The sequence below is a fragment of the Scleropages formosus genome, chromosome 3 (genome assembly GCF_900964775.1).
Source record: "Scleropages formosus chromosome 3, fSclFor1.1, whole genome shotgun sequence".
Lineage (NCBI taxonomy): Eukaryota > Metazoa > Chordata > Actinopteri > Osteoglossiformes > Osteoglossidae > Scleropages > Scleropages formosus.
Window position 1 is genome coordinate 28,282,388 of NC_041808.1, and position 22,733 is coordinate 28,305,120.

Below are 22,733 nucleotides of genomic sequence, written 5' to 3' on the forward strand. Positions count from 1 at the left end.
GAACCTACACAATATTAGGCAGGTGATTTTAATGTTGTGGCTGATCAGTGTACACTAATACTATGTGTGTAAATGGGGACAGCTAATAGTATAATGTTTGAGCTTCTGTATTTGGACCCAAAGGTTGCAGGTGTGAATCCCACCTTCAGCTGTAGTGCCCTTGAGCAAGGTACTTACCCTGAATTGCTCCAGTAAAAAAAATTACCCAGCTGTATAATTGTAAATAGATCAACACTGTGAGTCACTTTTGAGAAAAGCATAAGCTAAATGGATGAATGTAAATAGAATCTATACAGATTATGAAACTGCTATACACATCCTTATTGCCAATAACTGCTTATCCAAGTCAGGGCTGTTCAAAGTCTATCCTGGAAGTATGGGGCACAAGCCTGGGAAGGGTGCACCCTGGACAGGTCACTAGTTTACTGCAGAATAGCCAGACATGCACTCACACGCTCAAGGCAATTTCAAGTTTACAATCAATCATTTAGCTGACACTTTCCTCCAAAGCAATGTATAATGTTAATTCACCTACAACTGCTTACCCATTTGTACAGCTGGGTAAATTTTAATGGAGCAATTTAGGGTAAGTATCTTGGTCAAGGGTACTACAGACAGAGGTGAGATTTGAACCTGTTAGTCCAAAGGCAGCAACTCTAACCACTGCACTACCAGCTGTACCAAGTGACTAATTAACACGGAATGCATGTCTTTGGACTGTGGGAGAAAACCAGAGCAACCCCCCACAGACATAGACATAGGCAGAACATTTAAACTCCACTCAGACTAAGCTGGATTCAAATCTGTGCCAAAATATCCAGGGTACTGTGAGGCAGCAACACAACCCACTGCCCAACCCTAACTGCTGTATGGTGCTGTGAAAAATTTATATTTATTTACTTTTACATTTATTCATTTAGCAGACACTTTTGTCCAATGCGATGTACATCTCAACAAAAGTACAATTTATGCATTACATTGAGAGAAGGAGACATAGCTACAGACATGAAAGTCTCAAGCAAACCTAATTCATTACCTACCACTTGCTGCATCAAGGTTCATCGAGCTAGTAGGTGCATAAAACACAGGATAGACAAATCCTGATACGCTCCCACCAATATTTTTTCTTTTTTTAAATATTATAAGATACACAACAAGCAAATACAATGCCAGAGTAGTGGCTGAATAAAGGTTGTATCTGGGGATGCTTATGGAATTACTATGCATGAACAGTTACACCGTAAATGAGCTGGAGAGATCTTGGGCGAAGTGGATCTGGAAAAGGTGAGTTTTCAGGCTCTTCTTGAAGGTAGACAGAGTTTCTGCAGTTCTGGGTGACAGGGGAAGGTCATTCCACCACAACGGACCCAGAACTGAGAACCTCCGAGCTTTACCTTTTGTGCGCGGGACCACTAAGCGAGCAGAAGTAAACGAGCGAAGGAGCCTGGCTGGGGTGTAGTGGTTGATTAAGTCTTCTAAATAGCTAGGAGCAGTTCTATTGATGCATTTGTACATAGTAACCAGGGTTTTGAATTTGTTTCGGGCAGCTATAGGAAGCCAGTGCATAGAAATGAGTAGAGGAGATACATGGGAGAGCTTTGGCAAATCAAACACAACTCATGCAGCAGCATTATGTAGAAGCTGCAGAGGTTTGATGGCAGTAGCAGGAAGGCCACACAGGACAGAGTTGCAGTGGTCCAGACGGGAAGTCTCCATGGCCTGGACAAGTAGTTGGGTGGAGTCAGTAGCGAGGTGGGGACGGATCCTATGAATATTATGCAGGATGTATCTGCAGGACCGGATTGTGGCTTCGATATGTTGAGAGAATGACAGACTTGCATCAATCGTTACTCCCAGACTCTTAGCGAAGGAGCTAGGCGAAATGAGTGCGTTGTCCAGTTTGATCGACAGGTCGTGACAAGAGGACAGGCCAGCTGGGAGATAAAGAATCTCTGTTTTGGAGAGATTGAGTTGGAGGTGCTGATCATACATCCATGAAAAGATGTCCGACAGGCAGGCAGTAATGCGTGCGGAAATGTCTGACACACCAGGTGGAAAGGAGAGGAAGAGCTGGGTATCATCAGCATAGCAGTGGTATTTGAATCCATGGGAGGCTATGACCGGACCGAGGGAGGAGGTGTAGATGGAGAAAAGAAGAGGACCCAATACTGAGCCCTGCAGAACACCGGTTGAGAGAGGCAGAGGAGAAGAACAAGAGCTCCGCCAGACCACTTGATAGGATCTGTCAGAGAGGTAGGATTCAAACCATCTTAGAGCTGCACCTTTGATCCCAAGCTGGTTAAGAGAGGAGAGTAGACTCCGGTGATTGAAAGTGTCAAACGCTGCAGACAGATTGAGGAGAGGGAGGCACCTCTAGCAGCTTGGAGAGCGTCAGATACTGCCAGAAGGGCAGTCTCAGTGGAGTGGCCAACTTTGAAACCAGACTGATAGCCATCAAGGAGATGGTTCCGGGTGAGGAAATCAGACAGTGGGTCACAGGCCGCCCACTCTAGGGTTTTAGACAGGAAGGAGAGGAGGGAGACCGGTCTGTAATTTTCAACCAAATTGGGGTCCAGGGAGGATTTTTTTAACAGAGGTGAAATTAGAGCAGTTTTGAAGGCAACTGGGAAACAGCCAGAGGAGAGTGAGGAGTTGATGATTGTAGAGATGAAGAAGGAGAGTTGCGGGGAAATGTTCTGAAGGAGTGATGATGGGATCGGACCAAGCGAGCAGGTGGTGGCTCTGCGCAATATCAGGAGGTTGGCGACCTCAGATTCGGAGAGCGGCTTGAAGTTGCAGAGGATAGCTTCGCAGGGAGGTCCGGCATGAACTGGGCAGGTTGATGGTGAGAATTTATCAGTGATCGCTTTGAAGAACAAAGCAAAGTCTTCAGCAGTGAAAGAAGAGGGAGGAGGAGGTGGCGGGGGACACAGAAGAGATGAGAAGGTGGCAAAGAGTCTGTGTGGTTTTTTTGGATGCAGACTGTATTTTGTTGTGGAAGAAGGAGGTTTTAGCTGAAGAGACAGCAGACTGAAAAGCAGCTAAGAGTGACTGGTAAGCATCCAGGTCTGATGGAGTTTTGGATTTACACCATCTTCGCTCTGCCGCCCGCAGTTTGGTCCTGTTAGCACGTAACGTATCAGACAGCCATGGGGTAGCAATGGGGCGTGCTGGTCTGGAAGACAGAGGGCGGAGAGAGTCAAGGGTGGATGACAGGGCAGAGAGGAAAAGTGTTAGTGGCATCATCTATTGATATATCTGAGAATTGTGGAGCAGAAGGGAGAGCGGCCAGAGTAGCAGCGGCAAAGCAGGAAGGCGAGAAAGATTTTAAGTTGTGTCGAAAAGTGACAACTGCTGTAGGAAGAGACAAGGAGTTAGTGGTGAGGGAGGGTTGAAAGGAAATGAAGAAGTGGTCAGAGACATGCAGCGGAGTGACAGAGAGGACGGGACAGCCACAGTTGTGGGAAAATACAAGGTCAAGAGAGTTGCTCGCTTTGTGAGTAGCAGGGGACTGGGACAGGCAGAGATCAAAGGACTGTAGGAGCAACAGAAGGCTGCTTCCATGAATGTCATTGACATGCAGGTTGAAGTCACCCAGAAGAATCAGCAGAGAGTTGTTCACTAGCAAAGAGCTCAACAAGATGTCAAGGTCATCCAAGAAGTGGCCAAGAGAGCCAGGAGAGCGATAAAGGACAACCACAACAAGAGTGATTGGGGCAGTGATAGAGACAGCATGCCATTCAAAGGAGGACAGATCATGCAAGTGAAGAGGAAGAATAGAGTATTCCCACCGGGGAGAGATGAGCAGGCCTGTGCCTCCACCTCTGCCAGAGGAACGAGAGGTGTGAGAGAAGGAGTAGTTAGTAGAGAGTGCTGCAGGTGTGGCTGAGTTGTCTGGGGTGATCCAGGTTTCAGTTAGGGCCAGGAGGTCCAGTGAGAGATGGGAGGCATAGGCTGGTATGAAGTCAACTTTTCTCACAGTGGACTGGCAGTTCCAGAGTCCCATGGAGAAAGTAAAGCAAAATGGAAGGTTTGACAGGTGAGGATAAACCAGGTTGTTGTAGCAGCGAGAGCGCCCAGATCTCCGGCGGTGGCGAAATTGCACAGCTCGCCTACCGTAGAAGACTTTGATGGCCGACATGTTGGACGCATGATCCCTTGAGGACAACTGTACTAGTGGCCTCTCTCGATGGAATGACTCCCGCAGGTAGACTCCCTTGTCTTTGCACCCCGAGTCTTCGAACCAAGAGGTTGCTGCAACTGCTGCCACTACGGGTCACCAGCTGCTATTTAAACCAGGCTACTGCCTATCAGCTGACTTCCTAATCGAAACCGAAACTACATCAACAATGACGGCCAAAACAAACAACCAACCAGACACGATTACTTGAACCACGGAGTCACGCCCACTCCTGCTACGGGACACAGAAATGATCCGGAGAACGGTCGTCCTAACAAACCACTAAATACTACTTAACAAACAAAATAATTACAGTGCCACACAGCACTACACAAACACATAACACACACATTTTCTGAACCGCTTGTCCCATACGGGGTTGCGGGGAACCAGAGCCTAACCCGGCAACTCAGGGTGTAAGGCTGGAGGGGGAGAGGACACACCCAGGACGGGACGCCAGTCCATCGCAAGGCACCCCAAGAGGGACTCAAACCCCAGACCCACTGGAGAGCAGGATCCGGTCCAACCCACTGCGCCACCGCACCCCCCGAACACATAACAATTGTACCAATCAACCCGCACAGTTACACGACACGAATGCACAACAGCAAAAAGCAGTAGCAAAACAACTACACTTACCCAAAACACTACGAACAGCAGGGACACACCTCCAACGCAAAATATAATGCACAAAATAAAATTACAAGTAAAATTTTTGTCTTCACAGCTTTTTGATGTTAAATTGGATCAGATCTTGTTGTCAGTTCTAGTAATATATGAATGGTGTCTCAGAAAGTAAAAAAGTGAGACCAGTATTGTATTATTTGACTTTCTTGGTGTGGAAGACAATATGTGCAATTTTCCATCTATCCATTGTCAACAACCACTTGTCCCGAGCAGGGTTGTGGCAACCTGAAGCCTTACCCGGCAACACAGGGTGCAGGGGACACACCAGTCCGCAAGGCACCCCAAGCAGGGCTCAAACCCCAGACCCACCACACAACGGGCACCAGCTGAACCCACCATGCCACCACACTCCCTATCTGCAATCATACGAGTGGAAAAAATGAATTGCCCCTTTACTGACAAGAACTGGTTGCACCACCAAGACGAACTTGTTGTTCCTTCAGTGATAGCAAGGTACCCAGGTCCTGTGCAGCAAAAAATCCCCAGACAACCACACTGCCACCACCATGCTTGGCTATTGTTAGAAGATTTTTACTCTGAAATGGTTTTCCCAGGTGTAACATGGCCCATGGTGTCCAAAAAGCTCTAGTTTTGATTAATCAGTCCATAGAACATTTTCCCACAAGTCTTTAGAGGCATATAAGTGTTTTTTTGTCGCACTGCTGACATACATTCACATTCTTTTTAATGAGCACTGTTTTCCACCTTGCCGCTGTCATGTATATCCCATTTTATATAGTGTTTTTTTATTGTGGAGTCAAGAACACTGACTTCAGCTGAGATGAGAGGCCTTAAATTCCCTGGATGATGTTGTAGTATTCATTCAGACCTCCTAAATGATTTTACGCCTTACTGGTGGAGAGATTTTGGCAGGATGGTCAGTCCTAGGTAAATTATCCACTGTTCTAGACTTTTTCCATTTGACAGGAATGATTCTGGCCTTAATTTGATTGCGATTCAGACCCTTAGAAATGGCTTTGTAACCTTGCCCAAATGGATAGGCTTCAGCAACATTGGTCCAAGGGTCTTCAGGAATTTCCTTTGAACATGGCATAATGTGAATCTCTGTTTTGCCAACTTGATTTTTGGTCTTGAAGGATTAAGCAGTTGAAAATTATGTCGGGATGAGGAAGCCCAGATTTGGCCTCATTGTATTCAAACAGCTGATTCTAATTACTCCCTTGTTTTGGTAATTAAACTTAAGGAGCAAGTACTTTTTCAAACCTATGCACATTTCATTGTCTTCCAGACCAATGAAATGATATTGGAAAAATAATAGTGTCATATTTTTTTCTGTTCAGCTTCATTCATATACAACTATAAATTACAGAAAGATAACATCAAATTTAATATACATAAAAACAGCAAAAATAGAGAAAACTGGAATGGAATAAATACTTTGTCACACAATTATATATGTCTGGACTATTTTCTCTTCAGTGAGCACGTGTCAGAGTTCTGACTCTTACCCTCCCAGGCCCTCTCCCTGAAGGAGGTAGAGAAAACTGCCCTAAGTGAGAAGCTTACAACCCTTCAACAGGAGTTGGCTGCTGCAGGCATGGAGATGGAAAGGTTGCAAAGAAACACACTGAGCCAACAAGAACAAGACAAGGTGAGATGCGAGTCCTTGTTGTTGCTTACAGAAGTCCCTCACTGTGGACTCACCGTCATTCTAGGTCCTTTGTCCTCCTCCTGCCTACCATAAAAAAAGAAAAAAAAATAGATGTCCCTTATTAGTGACATAGTGTCATATCTATGTGAACAAATCTGAAATATTTGGTTGACAAAATGCAATAACCTCTTTCTTAGAAAACCATCTCAGACTTGAACTCAGAGGTGCAGGACTTGCACCTGCATCTTGAGGAGTTGCAGAGCTCCCAGGAGGAAGCAATGCAGAGGCTAAGGGTGCAGATCAAGGAAGAGGCTCACAGCAGGGAGTCTGCATTGCAGAAGGTGAGTGTCAGCCTGAGCCTGACACAGCCCACCTACTGGAGATGTTCATTCTCTGTGGATAATGCACCAATCCTGAGCACACCTCCACACGTCCCATTCCAGCTCATTTTCCTATCCAAAAACTGAACCGTAGATTATTAATGTACATGAGTCTGCATGTGGATCTGATATAGTGGCAAATAGCAAGACCTGTCAAAAAGACCACCCTGGCTGTTTCGGGAGGCTGGGGTTATCTGGATATCAGGATATCATATTCTCCCTTTTCTCACGGATTGCCTGAGGACAGCAAAAGCTTGGAGGTAAAGCAACCTTAATGGTAATTGATACCCTACTCCTCACTGGCCTTCAAAGAAGGTGAGGCTCTGGGGGGCTTCATGCAGAGCAGTCTTTCTCCTGCCTATCATCCACTTTGTCCCCACACCCCGCAGGGCCCAAAGGTTGTTTGTGTGGGTCCTGGGGTTGGAGGATGGGCTGTGTTGTCATAAGATGGATGGATTTGGGGGCGCCTGGAGGCGCGGAGGCGAGTAATGCAAACTGACGGGTTGTTTTGGTTGGCATAGTCCGCCTACCCTGGCCACACTGCAGGGGCAGTTGGAGTTGAGTTTGTACCAATTAGTACCAGTGCAGGGGAGAGCAATTTAGCATGATGCTGTGTTGATATTGGCCAGGTCCATGCTTTTTAACACAGTCAGGATGCCACCAGCTGCCCAGAGTACAAGGGGAGGTGAGGCACAGCGAAGGAGAAAGTCCAATTTCCTCCTGAAGAGTCAGCTTCTCTCCTCTCAGCCTTCGTTCCCCTGAGAAAACAAGGGTCACGTTAACATTTTTGCAGCAGCCTTCAGGACTGGAAGGCTCATCTTGGACTTTAACAGCATTTTACCCTGTTGTAGTATTTTTCTTGCCCCTGCTACTAGTGTGAATTTAATGACAAGTAGGATTTTTCCATTCATATCAACACTTTGGATTTATCACTGCAGATGTTTAAGCAGAGTACATTTGGCCTGTGCATCCTACTGAACCCCGGGAGAATGCTGGTTGCTTAATAATCTAACTGCAGTCCTTGTCACTGCAGAATGAATGTAGTGTTTTATGTTTTTTTAGTGTCTGTTATAGTGGTATAAATTCCACTGTCATGACAGGAACACCTTTGGTCAATAGTGATTAGTTTTAGTGCCTGTTCAGACTTCCCTGGTTGTTGTCTGATAGCTAAACTATCTGATCCTACAGCTACCCTGGGGTATCCAACCAGTTTTAACTTAATTATTTTGATCAATTGCCAGTTTATAAATGAATAATTAACAATGAATAAATTCAGTTCATCTGACATGAACCAGGAGGGAGGGATCTACAGAGTGAAAGTACACCAGGAGAGATGACTTCTCTTGACAAGCAAAGTTCTTGTTAACCCCTTAGGAAAACAAGCAGGTCATGAAGTGTTTATTTGCTCCCGCACAGCTATGAGAGGCTGACTCCTCTGGGGTAAGCCTTGGGGGAGGTCTGATCCATGCAGCAGAATGCCTCGTACTTATTCCCTTTCGTCTGCCTCTGGTTATAAAAAAGGCAGGATGGCTGGAACGGCGCTGGATTGTTTTTCTCACATTAGAATTTATGAGACGAAAACATCTTGTGTGGCCTTCGCACTAGATAGGCTTCAGTAGGTTGTGGTGGTGTTTATCCCTCCCATTTGCCAAAGGCTCTTCACATCATGTGGAAACAGCCTCTGGCCATGTTCCCTGCCCACTACCCGTCATGTCCACTTTTCCCCATCATTATTTAAGTTTTCCTCTGCACTCTGGCTTCACCTGCACAGCTTTGCGCCATTATAGAAATTCCCATTTCCCATTTCACTTTGCCAAGCAAACAGAATGTAGGTCATACAGTATATTTGTGTTCAAGAATAAGTGGGTTTTTAGTGTGCACCAATGCAATAAAGGAATTAAATCTGAGCACAGCATTCACAGTGTTTCTGATGTCTTGTCTGATATGTTGAACTCTGAATGTATTTTTATACAAGGTGGCTCTGTTGTTCCCCATGAGCATCCTGATGGAGATTGGGAGCGACATGTTCTTGGATGCTTCACCCATGTGTTTGAAGCTCCAACAGCTCCATTGTGGAGAATCCTAACCCTCTGTTCTTCTTTCCCACAGGCAGAGGCGTTGCAGAAGAAGCTCCAGGTGGAGGAGGAGGGGCGGAAGGCAGGCCAGCAGGAGCTTCAGGAGGCACACCGTGAGCTGCGGAAGTGTGTCCAAGAGAAGGATGCCCAACAGAACGAGGTGCTGGATTTGAGACGGGCACTGGGTGATGAGATTCAAGATAAGGAGGCCTTACTGAACTCCAACCAGGAGCTAAGAAGCTTAATCAAGAAAGCTGAGAGTGATCGTATCAGGTACAATGGAGTTCTAAAAATGACTCTCAACTCAATAAGCAGCTTTTATTCTCGAACGGATGGTTGCATGTTAAAAAAAAAGTTTTCAGGCCTTGATAAAATTGAAAAATATCTCTCTTTTTCTCCACAGTCTGAGACAAGCTCTGGAGGAGAAGGAGAAGCAACTATTGGTACTTGAGGATCGCAAGTCCTCCCTCCAGCAGGAGGCAGCAGAGCTCCGAAGTAGTCTGCAAATTCTGGAGAGGTCTCGGCTACAGGCGCGCAGAGACATGCAGGAGCTGCGCAGACAGGTTCATCACCTATCCATGTTTAGATCGTTAAGTTGGTCGTTAAGTTTCGGGTGCTAACATGTTGTAAATGCAAAAAAAATAATCTGCAATCCAGTATATTACTGGATGATCTCATTGACAACTTGGTACATTGTAGTTGCAGTTTCATGCCTTTCAGTCTATATCGTTCCATGGTTAGGTGAAGACATTACAGGAAGAGGTTGGGCAGCGCAGCCAAGAGTTGCAAGACCTGCAGTCGCGCCTGTCTCGGGAAGAGCTCCAGGAGGAAGCTTCTCGTCGGGAGGCTCTTGCCCTCAAGGAGAGGGCACTGGAGAGTGAGGCTGCCAGGGAGGCAGCACTGAAAGAGGTGTGAGCCTGCCACCCTCCACCTCACTGATAAGCTACCTGTCATGCCCTCCGCTTCATCACAAAAAGGAACACCTGCGACGGCTCACAGGGCAATCGTATAAAGGGGGAACTCAGAGCCCAGGCAAATGCAGAACTTAGTTCAGCCTTAGCTCTCTCGCTTGTGTGTCTTACCTTAGCTCCTGTCTTCCTCGATTCCCCGTCCTCATCCTCATCCTCATCCTCGTCCTCGCCTTAGTGCCCGATCCCCTTTCCTAGGTATCTACGTCTTCCTGGTTTGCATCGACTCCTTGCCTGTATCGTCGACAACGATTTTCGGATTCTCCGTTGCGACTACGTTTGCGCCTCATTGACCACTGCCTGTTTACTCGAGAATGTCTTTCGGATTTCCCTCTGAGAAGCCTTCTTGTGCTCCGCAATTGGGTCCGACGCTTCCGCTGTCGGAGGACACCATGACATTACCACACACTAAACATTTACTCTTAACCAAGGAATATAATACAGTCAATACAGAAGAGATAGGAAGGTCCTCTCAGCTGTATTGTTCTTCCCAAAATATATTCCTTCCTGCTTTAAAAGTTGAGAGGATTCTCTGTACAATGGTAGACATAGCATTTTCTTCTCCATTCTGTTCTCAATAAAATTTTTCTTTTTTGCAGTGCATAAACAACTTGCATTTCAGGTCACTCCCATTAGTTAGCAGCAAAACACACTAAGATAGTATAGGAAGAAAGTAGAGGTGTGGGACCACATTTACTCCATGTGTTCCATGTCTACAGCTCCTGTCTAGTGTTCCTACTTTTGGTGATCAGTAACAAGACAAGGAACATTGCATATGTTTATGGAATAAATTGGTCATAATCACTGAATTGGGGTTTGTAGAGAGACTATTTTTGTTTTCACTATTTTTTTTCAATTTGTTGCAATTCACACCCTCACTTGTGCTTGGTAACTGCCTGCCCAAGTCAGGGTCACAGGAGAAGCATAGGGCACAAGACAAATTGAGGGTATACCCCAAAACAGGACACCAGTCTGTCACAGGGTAAATTTTAATGTTGCCCAAAGTGAATAAAAACTTTTGAAATGAAGATTCTTACAAGTATTTCTATTATCTATACCTTTAACAAGGACATTTACAGAAGCTGATTCATGGATGCATTGAGGGATATCTGTCTTAAGCTTTTCTTAATTGTGTAGATAAAGTTCAAAGTAGCTTGTAGCTTATGAACATCAGATATGTTTTTCAGCATTGAATGGAATGTTGTGCAAATTATAAATTTTTATCTTCTATAATTTAGAACAAGTTTTGATTTTAATTTAGTTTTAAAGTTTTTTTAAAAATTAGAATTAAATCTTACACTGAAGTGTGTTGGCAGTGCATTGGAGGTTTTCTGTCTCACCTCCTATTGCAAAAATACAGCGGACACCAAGACCCTAATACATGGAAATGTTGTATAGTATTTTTATTTATTGTATCTTTATAATCTGAAATATATCCAGGACCTAACTTGTTAAAAAGTTAATGGATGTATGTGGTGTTCAGTTTTTAATGATTGCAACATGGTAAAAGTGGCTTTTGGGTTTCATATTAATTTAGATGCAAACATCCAGTCCCAATAGCATTCATAAATTGAGAATCCAGTCTATGATGGTGGGAGGCACAGGGGCATGGCAGTGCAGTGGGTTTGCCCAGGGCCTGCTCTCTAGTGGGTCTGGGGTTCGAGTCCTGCTTGGGGTGCTTTGTGACAGACTGGCATCCTCTCAGGGGTGAGTCCTCTCCCCATCTAGGCCTGTCCCCTGTGTTGTCGGGTCAGGCTCTGGTTCGCCTCGACTCCCGCTTGGGACAAGCGGTTCCAGACATTCGGCGTGTGTGTATTATGCCTTTGTGCTGTTACCCTTATTATGCTGTGTATTTTGCGTTATTCACCGCTCATGGAATGCAAATAGCAGTGCTGGAATCCAAGGGCAACTATGATATTCCTCACAATGCTTCTTCTCTTGATCCTCTACGCTGTTGGAGTACATTCTTTCTCCTTAGTCACCTGCTGTCTATTGGTCTATGCAGGTGACGGGGCTGCACAACTGCATCATGGAGCTGCAAGAAGCTAAGCGCCATTGTGAGGAAGAGCTGAAAGTCTCAAAGGCAAAGCTTCGGGAGTCTGAGAGAAGGCATAAGGAGGATGTGGAGCGGCTTGAGGGGTCTCTTCAGGATGCAGCGCTCCAGATGAGAGAGGTCAGCCTGAGGGCCAGCTCAGCTGAAGGCCGAGTCCAAGGCCTGGAAGAGCAGCTGGGCAAGGGAGACTCTGTCTGCAGGGAGCTGGAGAAGAGGCTGACCTGTTTGTCCTCCATCCTACGCTGTACCCTGGGAATTGGTTGGAGTGGCCGCTGTCAGGTCCCCAACTCCAAACGGGAAGCTTCTCCAAATAAGGGTACACCAAGTTTCTCTCTAGAAATATTATTTTCTTATCTATACAGTGCTTTCAGGACAAATGCATACATGCAAGTTTTCCCTTTTATACAGTTTGATCTTGTACTGAAGCAGTTCAGATGGTGTTCTTCAAATAGGGCAACTTTTTTGGCCTGGACCCTGTAACCTTCAAGTTTGTGGACAATGCCTTTATCTGTCATACATCCATCTGCCTGTTCAAAAAAATAAATCCCTGCAACAGAAAACTGTACACGTGACATTTGCAAAAAAGTTAATAATTTATCATTGCTTCATATCCTTGCTATGTTGTGGTCATACTTTTCATTTGTTCATTAGCTAGAAATTTACATTTGTAAATGTAGAGACAAGTACCATATATGACTGCTGCTGATAAAAACCCAACCAGTACCGGAAAAGAGACAGACCCTGAAGTATGCTAGGAAACCATATTTTAATTGGAAGAATGGGGGGAAATCCAAGCAAAAGTCTACCAGAAAGAAAGTGGAAGAGCTGTCTATACAGTATTTATCATTTTGGTAGCTAACACAGAATGACAAGCAAGCTCGAAATAATTGGATATCAAGTTAAATACACTGCTGGATGTTAAATTGTGGAAAGAAAAAACATTTCTGTTACACTATGACTGTTAATGTCATATTCTGTCCTTCCACATTGCCGAGCCTAAACACCTCAGAAAAAGAGGAAAGGTATTCTAGGAAAAAGCAAGTTTGGTTTTACAAAAGAAGTCTGTGTTAAGTGCCTTAAGATTACACAGATATTATTATATACGCTGCCCAAAAATGTTAAAAAAAACTTTTTATAGAAAACTGGATAATATGCTGTATAACCAGATTTAAACTTCTTTTGTATTGTTCTTTTTTTGTATATATATCTTTCGTGTTCCAAACGCTATGGACCCTCCATGCCTCACGGGGCCTTTGTTCGTTGCCACAGGACGTGAATGTCTGGAGAGGAGCACCACCTCCCCTAGCCGAGGTACCGGCCGGTCCCCGGTGCACTCAGTACCTACTCCACAAGCAGAAACATGGGACTCGGAGCTGGAGAGAGTGCAGGAAGCACTCCGCAAATTCCTACAAGAACTGCGGGATGCTCAGAAAGCCAGGGTGAGTGTGAAGCAGGACCTTACGCACAGGGTCACCTTGCCACAAACAGTTGTGATAGGAAACATACTGGACATAAGACTCAATACCTCGTAAACCCTTCAGCTCTTCCGTGTCAAAGGATGAGACCTCTAAGGGTTGCTGCTGGTCTGTTGTGTAGAATGAAGCTCAAGTGCAGGTGCAGAATCTGTCCCATCAACTGGAAGAAGTGCAGAGTAGCAGGGACAGGATCCAAAACCAGCAGCAGCTGCTGCAGAAAGCCCTGACCAAGGTGGAGGAGGGTGGGTATCATCGCTGTTCCTCATTCCGCAATACGGGTGGATCCTGGTTCATCGCCACATTTTTTTTTGTAGAGGGCATACACTCACAACCGTTACTTTGTTGTTTTCACACCCCAGACAAGAAGGAGGCAGTTGATCGTCTCAAGGTGCTGCAGACATACCTCGTTGCTCAGGAGGAGGCACAGCGGCAAGCGGACAAGGAGCGGCAGCACCTAAAGGAGGAGGTGGCCATGCTGAAATGCCGTCTGCAGGCAGCTGAGGCTGATGCAAGGGCACTGCAGGTCAGCAAGCTTAGATCTGATGGTCCCAAAAGTGGTAAAGACAAGGGTGCAGGAGGTGCAGACAGTTAACAAAATATGGCAAGCACATTTCCCCAAGCCATTCGCAGTGCTGCTCGGCATGCATCTCAGTGGTCAGAGAGCTCAAACCAGGAAATGAGCTAACCCAGGAATACAGCTCACTGATGAATAACATGCTAAATATGATGTAAATTTATTTGGTAAAATATTGCTTGTTAAACTGTTTATACTGAAAAATCTAGTTGTCATGTAACAAGAATTAATGGCATAGTTTTATGAAGTCATACCACAATAATGCCTTGTTTTACAGGTGTTTTGCTTATTGAGAGCTTATTCGTAAGTCTCTTTGAGGATTGTCATCTGTAGCAGCTAAGCACTTCAATAATCCTGCAAAGGATTGTTTGTTGACACTGATTGCCATGGTGATGATACTAAATCCTGAGCGCTATGGTGAGTTGACTGGTGAAAGAGGCCGTGATGCTGGTGTTGGCAGGAGAAGCTGGTGCAGGCACAGGCCACCGAGAGCATTCTGGATGCTGAGCGCGAGAGGCTGAAAGAGACCCTGGAGGCAGCGAAGGGCAGGGCCTCCCAGCTGGAGCTGCACCAGCACAGCCTGGACGGGGAGCTACAGCGGATACGGACTGTCGCAGCCGAGAAGGAAGCAGACGTGGGTGCGCTGCAGGAGCAGTTGGCAGCATTGCAGCGGGAGCTGGGGGAGAGCAAGGAGAGGTGTGGCACCCTGCGAACGGATGCTGAGAGGCAAGGAGCAGCACTTGCCCGTGCCGAGAGCAGGGAGAGCAAGCTGCAGGACCAACTCCAGAGCCTATCAGCCTCCCTGAATGAGGCTAGCGCCAGCGTCGGGGCTCTGCAGGAGCAGAATGCTCAGCTGCAAAAGGGCCTGGCAGCCAGTGAGCAGGAGGGCAGAAAGCTCCAGGTGAAGGGTCTTCGGTGGCCATGAGGGTGGCCTGCCAGAAACATTGTGTTAAAGGTTTTCTAATCGCAATCCCCAAGGTTCTCATTAATGCCACTGTCACACCATTTATGAATATTTTCCTCAGGCCCAGGATCAAGTATATATCTGTTAGTCACCAGTTGCAGTATGAACACTTCCAAATTCCTGTCACAATGAAAATGTCAACCAAACCACACACACACACACACACACACCCACACCCACACCCACACACATTTTCAGAACCGCTTGTCCCATACGGGGTCACGGGGAACCGGAGCCTACCCGGTAACACAGGGAGTAAGGCCGGAGGGGGAGGGGACACACCCAGGACGGGACGCCAGTCCGTCGCAAGGCACCCCAAGCGGGACTCGAACCCCAGACCCACCAGAAAGTAGGACCGTGGTCCAACCCACTGCGCCACCGCACCCCCGTCAACCAAACCAATCGATCAAGATAAATCAAACATCACAGATTAAACTGTAGATTTGTTACTAGTATTAATTCAAATAGCTGATCCTCTTCTTCAAACTGACTTACAATATTAAGCTGTTTACAGTGATTTTCCCATTTATACAGCTGTGTAATTTTTATTCCATTGATTCAGGGTAAGCACCTTGATTAAGAGCAGGAGAAAGGATTTTAACTCAGCTCCTTGACATTCAAGGCAATAGCTCTAACCACAACGCAATCTTCTGCCTTAAAAAGTTAAACGTAGTCACAGTTCTGTCACGTGAAACATATGGGCCTGGGGCGGCTGGACCCAAGCGCAGCGTCGTTCGTCCGGAGATGAGGGATGAGGCAAGTTCTCAGTGTCAAGGACAGGCGAAGGGTCGGTCAATCGGCGGTCAGGGTCAGAGCGAGGATCCATGGACGAGGTCTGGGGACTTAGCGAAGGGTTGGTCGAACGGCAAACAGGACAGGAATGAGGATCTGTGGACGTGGTCGGGAAACGAAGCGAAGAGTGAAAAACCAGAGGACGTGAATGAAGAGCTAGCGATGCTTGTGAACGAAGTGTCATGGGAAAGAGCAGTTGTCCCTGACGAGATTCCGCAAAGGTCTGAGAGTTGCGGAGCGTCTTTTAAAGGGTAGGTGCTGAACTGGAGTCAGGTGCTGTTGATTAAGTTGTGGGCGTGGACATGACAAATACAACATTGTGTAGAATAAAATTTTTAACCGAAATTGCAGAGTGAACTTAAAAAATGGAGTCAAATACATTTTGGTAAAGAAGGCAGCATCTCTACAAGACAGCATATATAAGAAGGATATTTGTATGCCAGGTCCAAACTCTTCCAATGAGTTCATGATAATGTAGCATTAATACTTCACGAATGTTCGTTTTTTATTTATAAATGGTTAAAAATTGAGATTAAGATTATACTTGTGAATTCCACATGATAAATTTACATACGTAGAAGTTTAGCTGTGACGGTTACATATATATATATACTGTATGTAATAAATGAATGATTCAGAGAATGAATGTTCAATGGATTACATCAATCCTTTGACCAGTTTGTACATTTTTCCCATCCTATTAATTTAGCTTTCTAAGTAAATGAGTACTATTGTACCCGATTAGTGCTTTTATGATTTGTGTTGCACCTATACAGCTTTTTCAGCTGAGATTTTTTTAGCTATTTACCTTTCCTGCCTCGGTCTCCTTGAAGGAGCCCAGCAACTGTGCAGTCAAATGCTGGTGCGAGCTCATTAAATCTCCGAGAGCTCCTCGGGAGAGCTTTCAGGGCTTAGTCTGGGGCAGCCTTTTGAAGACACTGTGCAAACACAAACAGCGCACATACAGCGTAAATCTCTCTTAGCTAGCCTCAGTCCTCTAGAGGAGGAGAAGTCTTTCTCCAGTCCCAAAATCTCTGAATGATAGTAGATAGGGGGGCACCAGGTGATGCAGCAGGAGCTGCCCCACCTCCTGCTGCAGTGCACTTCAGCAAGGTACTTACCCTGAAATGCTTCAGTAAAAATTACCCTGCTGTACACATGGGTAAGTCATTGTGAGCATCTTATCACTGCAAGTTGCTTTGGAGAAATGCTTCAGCTAAATGAATAACTGTAAATATGTGAAGAAGATGGGAAATATGCATACATCAGCTGGAATTTGCTTAGGCCTGCTTTCTCTTCATTAGGAACACCTGGAAACAACACAGGAGGCGCTCTCCAAGTGTACGAATCAGAATTATGGACTTGCGGTACAAGTCCACAACCTGCAGAGGTCCCTGGAGGAGATGGAAGAGAGGAGACATGAGCTGGAGGTTCAGACAAAGGCACTTCAGGAGGTGAGGCTGGAGATACAGAGATCAATGGAAGTGGTGAAGGGAATTCTGTGAGCGGTGGTGACATAACAGTGGAAAGACGGAGAATTTTGGACGAGTGAATGAGGAGAAGGTCTGGTGCTGGAAAAGTGTTGGAAAATGTGATGTCACAGTGATTTATGCAGCTTAGACAATGTATGCATCCCTGTTCATAGCAGTGAATACTGTACTGGGCAGCACGGAGGTGCAGCGAGTAACACTTGCCACCTCATAACACCTGGGTGGTGTGAGAGAACGTAGGGTTGATACCTGTTCAGTCTGCGTGGAGTTTGTATGTTCATCTCGTGTCTGCGCTGGTTTCCTCCCACTTTCCAAAGACATGCAGTTCAGTTGGATTGGCGACTTTAAATTGCCTATAGTGTGTGAATGTGTGTGAGGCTGGCTACCCTGTGATGGACTGGTGTCCCATCCAGGGTGTACGCCCCTCAGACTTCTGAAATAGGCTCTGGATCACTGTGACCTTGCTCAGGGCAAGCTGCTATTGAAATTGGATGGATGGATGGATGGATGGATGGATGACAAAAGTATGGTTAGGGTTAGAGACTGATCCTACCCATAATTCTAACCTCTTTTCATTCCACATCCTGCCCCAGACCCTGAAACAGAGGCAGGACAACGACAACGAAAGATCTCGGCAGCTGCAGGAAGAGAAGAACAGCCTGCGGGAGCAGGTGACCAGCCTGCAGAGCTCTCTGGAGAGGCTGCAGAGTGAGAGGAGCCAGCTGGGGACGGTCCTGGCTCATTTGGGCAAAGACAAGGCCTCCCTGAGGAAGATCTTGGACAAGGTGAACTAAAAGTGGAGAGCACAGAGGTGGTTGCTTGTCAAACTCCTATTCACATCTGTTCATTCTTATTCATAACTGTTCAGTCTTTCCTCGTCTACTAAAATAGACACTTTCAAGCAGCAACCCCCGCCATCAGATGCACATTTATATAGATCTACTAAGATTTTTCCTCTCCAACTGAAAGGAGTGAGATGTTTGTCTGGAGTCTTGGGGTTGTGTCTCCATCTGGTTGATCCAGCATCTGTTTTTCTTGTCTCCTACAGTACAAACTTCTTAATAGCATCCATGCACAGATATACATACACATGGATTCAGTTTTCTTTTATCTGTCATAACTGAAGGGAGGAAGTTGGTCTTGGGGTCTTGGGGGTCATATTCGCTTCACTCCTGAAGCTATTCCAGGGCTGTCCTTTCTGAAAAAGAAAGACCCACCGTTTGAAGTAAGCTATTTTCTGTCCCATTTCTCCAAGATGTATCCATTTGATTCCTTTTTCATGCCTTACGCTGATCCACTGTAATAAGGGGAACATAGAAATGTCCAGTGGAAGCACACGGCCATGCGAACCTCTGCTACATGCATTACCAGGGTGCATGTGACTGCGGCTGCTTGAAGTGATGGTAAAGCCATGTGTTCCTGATGCTGCGCTCTCAGGTGGAGCTGGAGAGGCTGCGGCTGGAGGAGGAGCTGGCACGTGTGGCTCGTGAGAGGGAACGCCTAGAGCAAGAGCTGAGCAGCATGCGGGCAGAGGTGCAGCAGCTGCAGGTGGGCTCTCGACAGATTTGGGGTGGGGTCCGCAGAGCTCTGGGGTTTCTATCTCCCCCTGCTCACCATGAAGTGCCTGGCTCTCCTTTACTGTACAGCTGCAGATTCAGTTTCAGAGATTCACACTTAGGGTTAGGGTTCCGATGATAAATCCAGCCTTAGTTATAGGTACAATGGAATGAAAGTGTGTGTGAAATGTGTGGGTTATCAGAATAATCATAACACGAAGGAATGCTTATAGCAATACAGCTTATTTTATGAATTCATGAGGAACTTTGCTAGATCTGGGAAAATCAGTGCTGCAGTAGTGTTGCTCTTTTTAATTTCTACATATTTTTAGAGCTTGTGAGAGCAATTTAGGTGGATTATCACATTTATTCCTTTGGAGGATGCTTTTCTCCAAAGCATCTTTCAGTGTTCAGCTACTTACAATTATTCACCCATTTATACAGCTACATTTTATTTTACTGGAGCAATTTTCGGGTAGGTACCTCACAGCTGGATGTCAGACTCAAACCTGCAGCCTTGCTGTTCAAAGGTAGCAGCTCTAACCACTACACTACCAGCTACCCCTTTTGCTGTATTTACTTTACTCACTTACTGTTCTTCAGACAACTTGGGAAAGTAAAAGACATTTAATTTAGCCGACACTTTTCTCCAAAGCTACTTACAGTTATTTATCCATTTATACAGCTAGGTTATTTTACAGGAGTAAGTACCTTGCTCAAGGGTACAACAGCTACAGGTAAGAATCAAACCTGCAACCTTTGGGTCTACAGGAAGCAGTCCACTACGCTACAAGCTGTTCACACATGCACATTATGGGGAATTTAGACTCTCCAATTCACCTGACACACATCTTTGCACTGTGGGAGGAAACCCATGCAAACATGGAGAGGACATGCAAACTTCGTACAGACTGAGCTGAACACAAACCCAGATCTGAACACAGTCCAGACACAAAGGTGCTACCAGCTGCATTGCCTTGCCACCCATCCTTGTATCTTCAGTTTGTGGAATATGAATTAGACCCTGGTACTCATGTGATGGTTGGGACCGGAATTAACTAGTTAACGGAGATGTCCCAGTCTGAAACGCAACATGCTGCACCCAGGCCAAGATCTCCCAGATGGAGCGGGCACACCCCCAGCACCTCCTAGAGGTGGAGGAGCGCCACCAGCAGGAGTTGGAGGTAGAGACCAGGCACTTGATGGCTGCCCAACAGCAGGCGGAGCACGCTCTGGAGGTCCGGGAGAAGGCTCACCGACAGAGAGTAACTTGCCTAGAGGAACAGGTGTGCCACCACTTCTGCCTGGGTCATTGGTCTTGTGCGATGGGACAACACTGACCAGCTGTCTCCCCGCACCTTGTAGGTGTGCATACTGAAGGAACAACTGGAGCAGGAGATGCGGAGGAGGCAGGTCTACGTCAGCCAGATGATGCAGCCAGAGATGTAGCTGGAGACCAGAGCCGCTCCGTGGTGTTGAGCAGGACGGTTCGGCTCTGAAAACGGCTCCCTCGGATCGCAGATATTTCTGCATGTCACCCTGCACAGAGATTTAAACGAGGAGCCCGTTGAACTGCACACAGGAAAAAGCACGTGCGTGCCGTGAGCAGCTTCAGCAGCAGGAGAGAGCGGCACATGGAGTCTTGGGGCTCCGGGTGAGGTCTGACGCAGCAGGAGTGCTGGAATTCAGTAATCCAGGCACATATTCACAAACAACAACAAACAAAGAAAGGGCTGTTTCCCAATGCATCCCTGTGGCACATTGTTTAAAGGACTCACTCCAAACAGTCACAGTAGTTAGAATTTAATTAATCTCTTTGTGCTGCTAGTTTTTCAGGAAATGCTCACCAGAAGATGGAACCTCATTGTTTTCATGGTTAGCACTACTGTGATTAATTCAATATACTGGTCCGAATAAATTATCATAATGAGTGTAGAGCACTCAAACCAGACTGCTCAATTGAAAGGATGACCTGTTTATCTTACAAATGAATGAATTAATGAAAACATTGTTAATCCAAGAGTGAAACTGCAATAGGTTGCAGCAGCATACACTGATGAAACTTGAAGCAAATAAGACAATAAACAAATAAACATTTTTAATAAGTAGATAAATATAAATAAACAAATAAACCTGTTTAGACACAAGAAAAAGAGGGTGAATGTCCAGGAAGAATTCTCATCTTAATGTTTTCATTTTAATAATGATTAGACATGGTGGTAAAAAAGTTGTTTCAGAGACAATTCAGAGCCTTTAGTAAAATAAAGAATAATTTTGTTTCAATGTAAAAGTAATGATCACTTTATGAGTAATAAAAGCAACAAAGAAGCAAATATTTTGTTGTAATTTTTTTCATCGTTAAATGGATCATCAGTAACTGAAACAAGCTGATCTATGTATAAGCGATTCCGCAATCTTAATACGGCTTTGAAAAGTTATTTGCATTGGTGCTGATCCCTCTAGTTAAATGAGGCTGAAAGCTGTGATCTTCCGTTTGTTCCTCACTTTCTCTCCGTCTCTGCTCTGTAGGAGATTCCACATGCTCTCCAGCTGTTCCAACCCATTGTTTGATTTGTTTAAAATAAGCATGTTCATTTATCTCTGGAAAGTCCTATATCAGATTCGAACCAGCACCTTGGGCTGCATTTTGACAGAAACCAAGTAAATTTGTGTTTTTTTCTTTCATTGCCAGTGTTGGGTACCCCATGTGTTTTGCAGTACAGTACTTACCTTAAGCATGCATAGACGCATCACTGACACGCCACTTTAAATGTGAAATGATCACGTTTGATGTCTTGATTTAAATGAGGCAGTCCCTTACAGTTTCAGTTGGTCATCGCGGTGTTGATGTGCACGTGTTTGTCCAGCCTGATCGGCCAACATGTTCAGAGATGCCTGGCAGCTTTACCACAGCAAGGGTTAAGAAGCGAGGGGAAAGCCTTGTCAGAGTTTCTCTAAAGCAGCCCTTTGATTATCATAGCTCCGCCCAGCGGTTATCCAGTTACTCGCTCCGCTGTGCTCATTGGCTGTCGGAATCTAATTATGCAAGGTAGTGAATCCCAAGAGGGCCGGGACCAAGACTGAAAGAACTCTTTTGGCAGGCAGAATAGAGCTTTTATTGAGGATATTTCTAAGCTAACCATCAGGGACCAAATAGCTGGATTGTAAAAATTTCAGAGCTGAATCACTCTGCTCCTTTTTTTCATTCTTTCGCTCCTTTCTTTCTGTGAGATCCAGCACTGCTCGCAAAGCACCCAGAAGCAAGCAGAATGCAAGGAATCTGCCCCCGGTTTTGGATTATCAGCCCCAGTAACGGGGCAAATATTTAAAGAGAGAGAGAGAGTTGAGAGAATAGCCGGAAAAAGATTTGAGAAGTTGTTGTGAAGGAGGTGCAGGGCACAGACGCCTCCTGTCCCTGGGTGTCAAACACCCCCCCGTGACCTCTCTGCCCTGCTCCCAAGATCCCTGTGAGGTCTCAACTTCACCTCTTGACTGGCAGCTGTGGAGATGAGGCTGGGAGACCTTGCATCCTGCCTCTGCGTCCTGACCTGCTTGGACCTTCTGGCTGTGGTGGAGACCGCCGTGCCCCTGGAGGACTTCTACCCATTTGGCCCAGACGAAGGGGACTCCCAAACCATGAAGCAGGATGATGGTGGCTCCGGGCTCGTGGAGATCTCCGTAGCGATCCCTTTCTTTGGTGACAGGCACACAGGGCTCTATGTGAGTACACTGTGACTTTCACAAGGGAGGGCATTCGTGCGGGGAGACCACCTCTGGTAAACAGTGTGACCGCGAAGTGGATACCGCCAGATCAGATTGCACAACCATGTGGGGACATGGCCCCGGCAGCGAGGCGAGCGCCCGCGCTCCGTGGGTTTCGCAGCCTGATGCTGTCAGCGCAGGTGTAGGACGAATGCATTTTTTCCT

The 22,733-nt window shown here is 46.0% G+C and overlaps 2 protein-coding genes across 2 annotated transcripts in view; both read left to right on the forward strand.

Annotated features, from left to right (window-relative positions):
* Positions 1-21,049, forward strand: part of crocc2 (ciliary rootlet coiled-coil, rootletin family member 2) — a 50,981-nt gene extending 29,932 nt beyond the window's left edge. Inside the window, exons 22-36 of the mRNA XM_018738678.1 lie at positions 6,345-6,479; positions 6,677-6,820; positions 8,969-9,207; positions 9,338-9,497; positions 9,676-9,843; positions 11,908-12,271; positions 13,225-13,394; positions 13,552-13,672; positions 13,790-13,953; positions 14,465-14,905; positions 17,065-17,214; positions 17,844-18,035; positions 18,688-18,798; positions 19,913-20,092; positions 20,172-21,049. Coding sequence (XP_018594194.1) covers positions 6,345-6,479; positions 6,677-6,820; positions 8,969-9,207; positions 9,338-9,497; positions 9,676-9,843; positions 11,908-12,271; positions 13,225-13,394; positions 13,552-13,672; positions 13,790-13,953; positions 14,465-14,905; positions 17,065-17,214; positions 17,844-18,035; positions 18,688-18,798; positions 19,913-20,092; positions 20,172-20,255 — 2,823 coding nt within the window. The 3' untranslated portion in view covers positions 20,256-21,049. The remainder of the gene's footprint in view (positions 1-6,344; positions 6,480-6,676; positions 6,821-8,968; positions 9,208-9,337; positions 9,498-9,675; positions 9,844-11,907; positions 12,272-13,224; positions 13,395-13,551; positions 13,673-13,789; positions 13,954-14,464; positions 14,906-17,064; positions 17,215-17,843; positions 18,036-18,687; positions 18,799-19,912; positions 20,093-20,171) is intronic.
* An 863-nt stretch (positions 21,050-21,912) lies between these two features.
* sned1 (sushi, nidogen and EGF-like domains 1) overlaps positions 21,913-22,733 on the forward strand; it is a 38,415-nt gene continuing 37,594 nt past the window's right edge. The window contains exon 1 of the mRNA XM_018738409.2: positions 21,913-22,526. Coding sequence (XP_018593925.1) covers positions 22,314-22,526 — 213 coding nt within the window. The 5' untranslated portion in view covers positions 21,913-22,313. The remainder of the gene's footprint in view (positions 22,527-22,733) is intronic.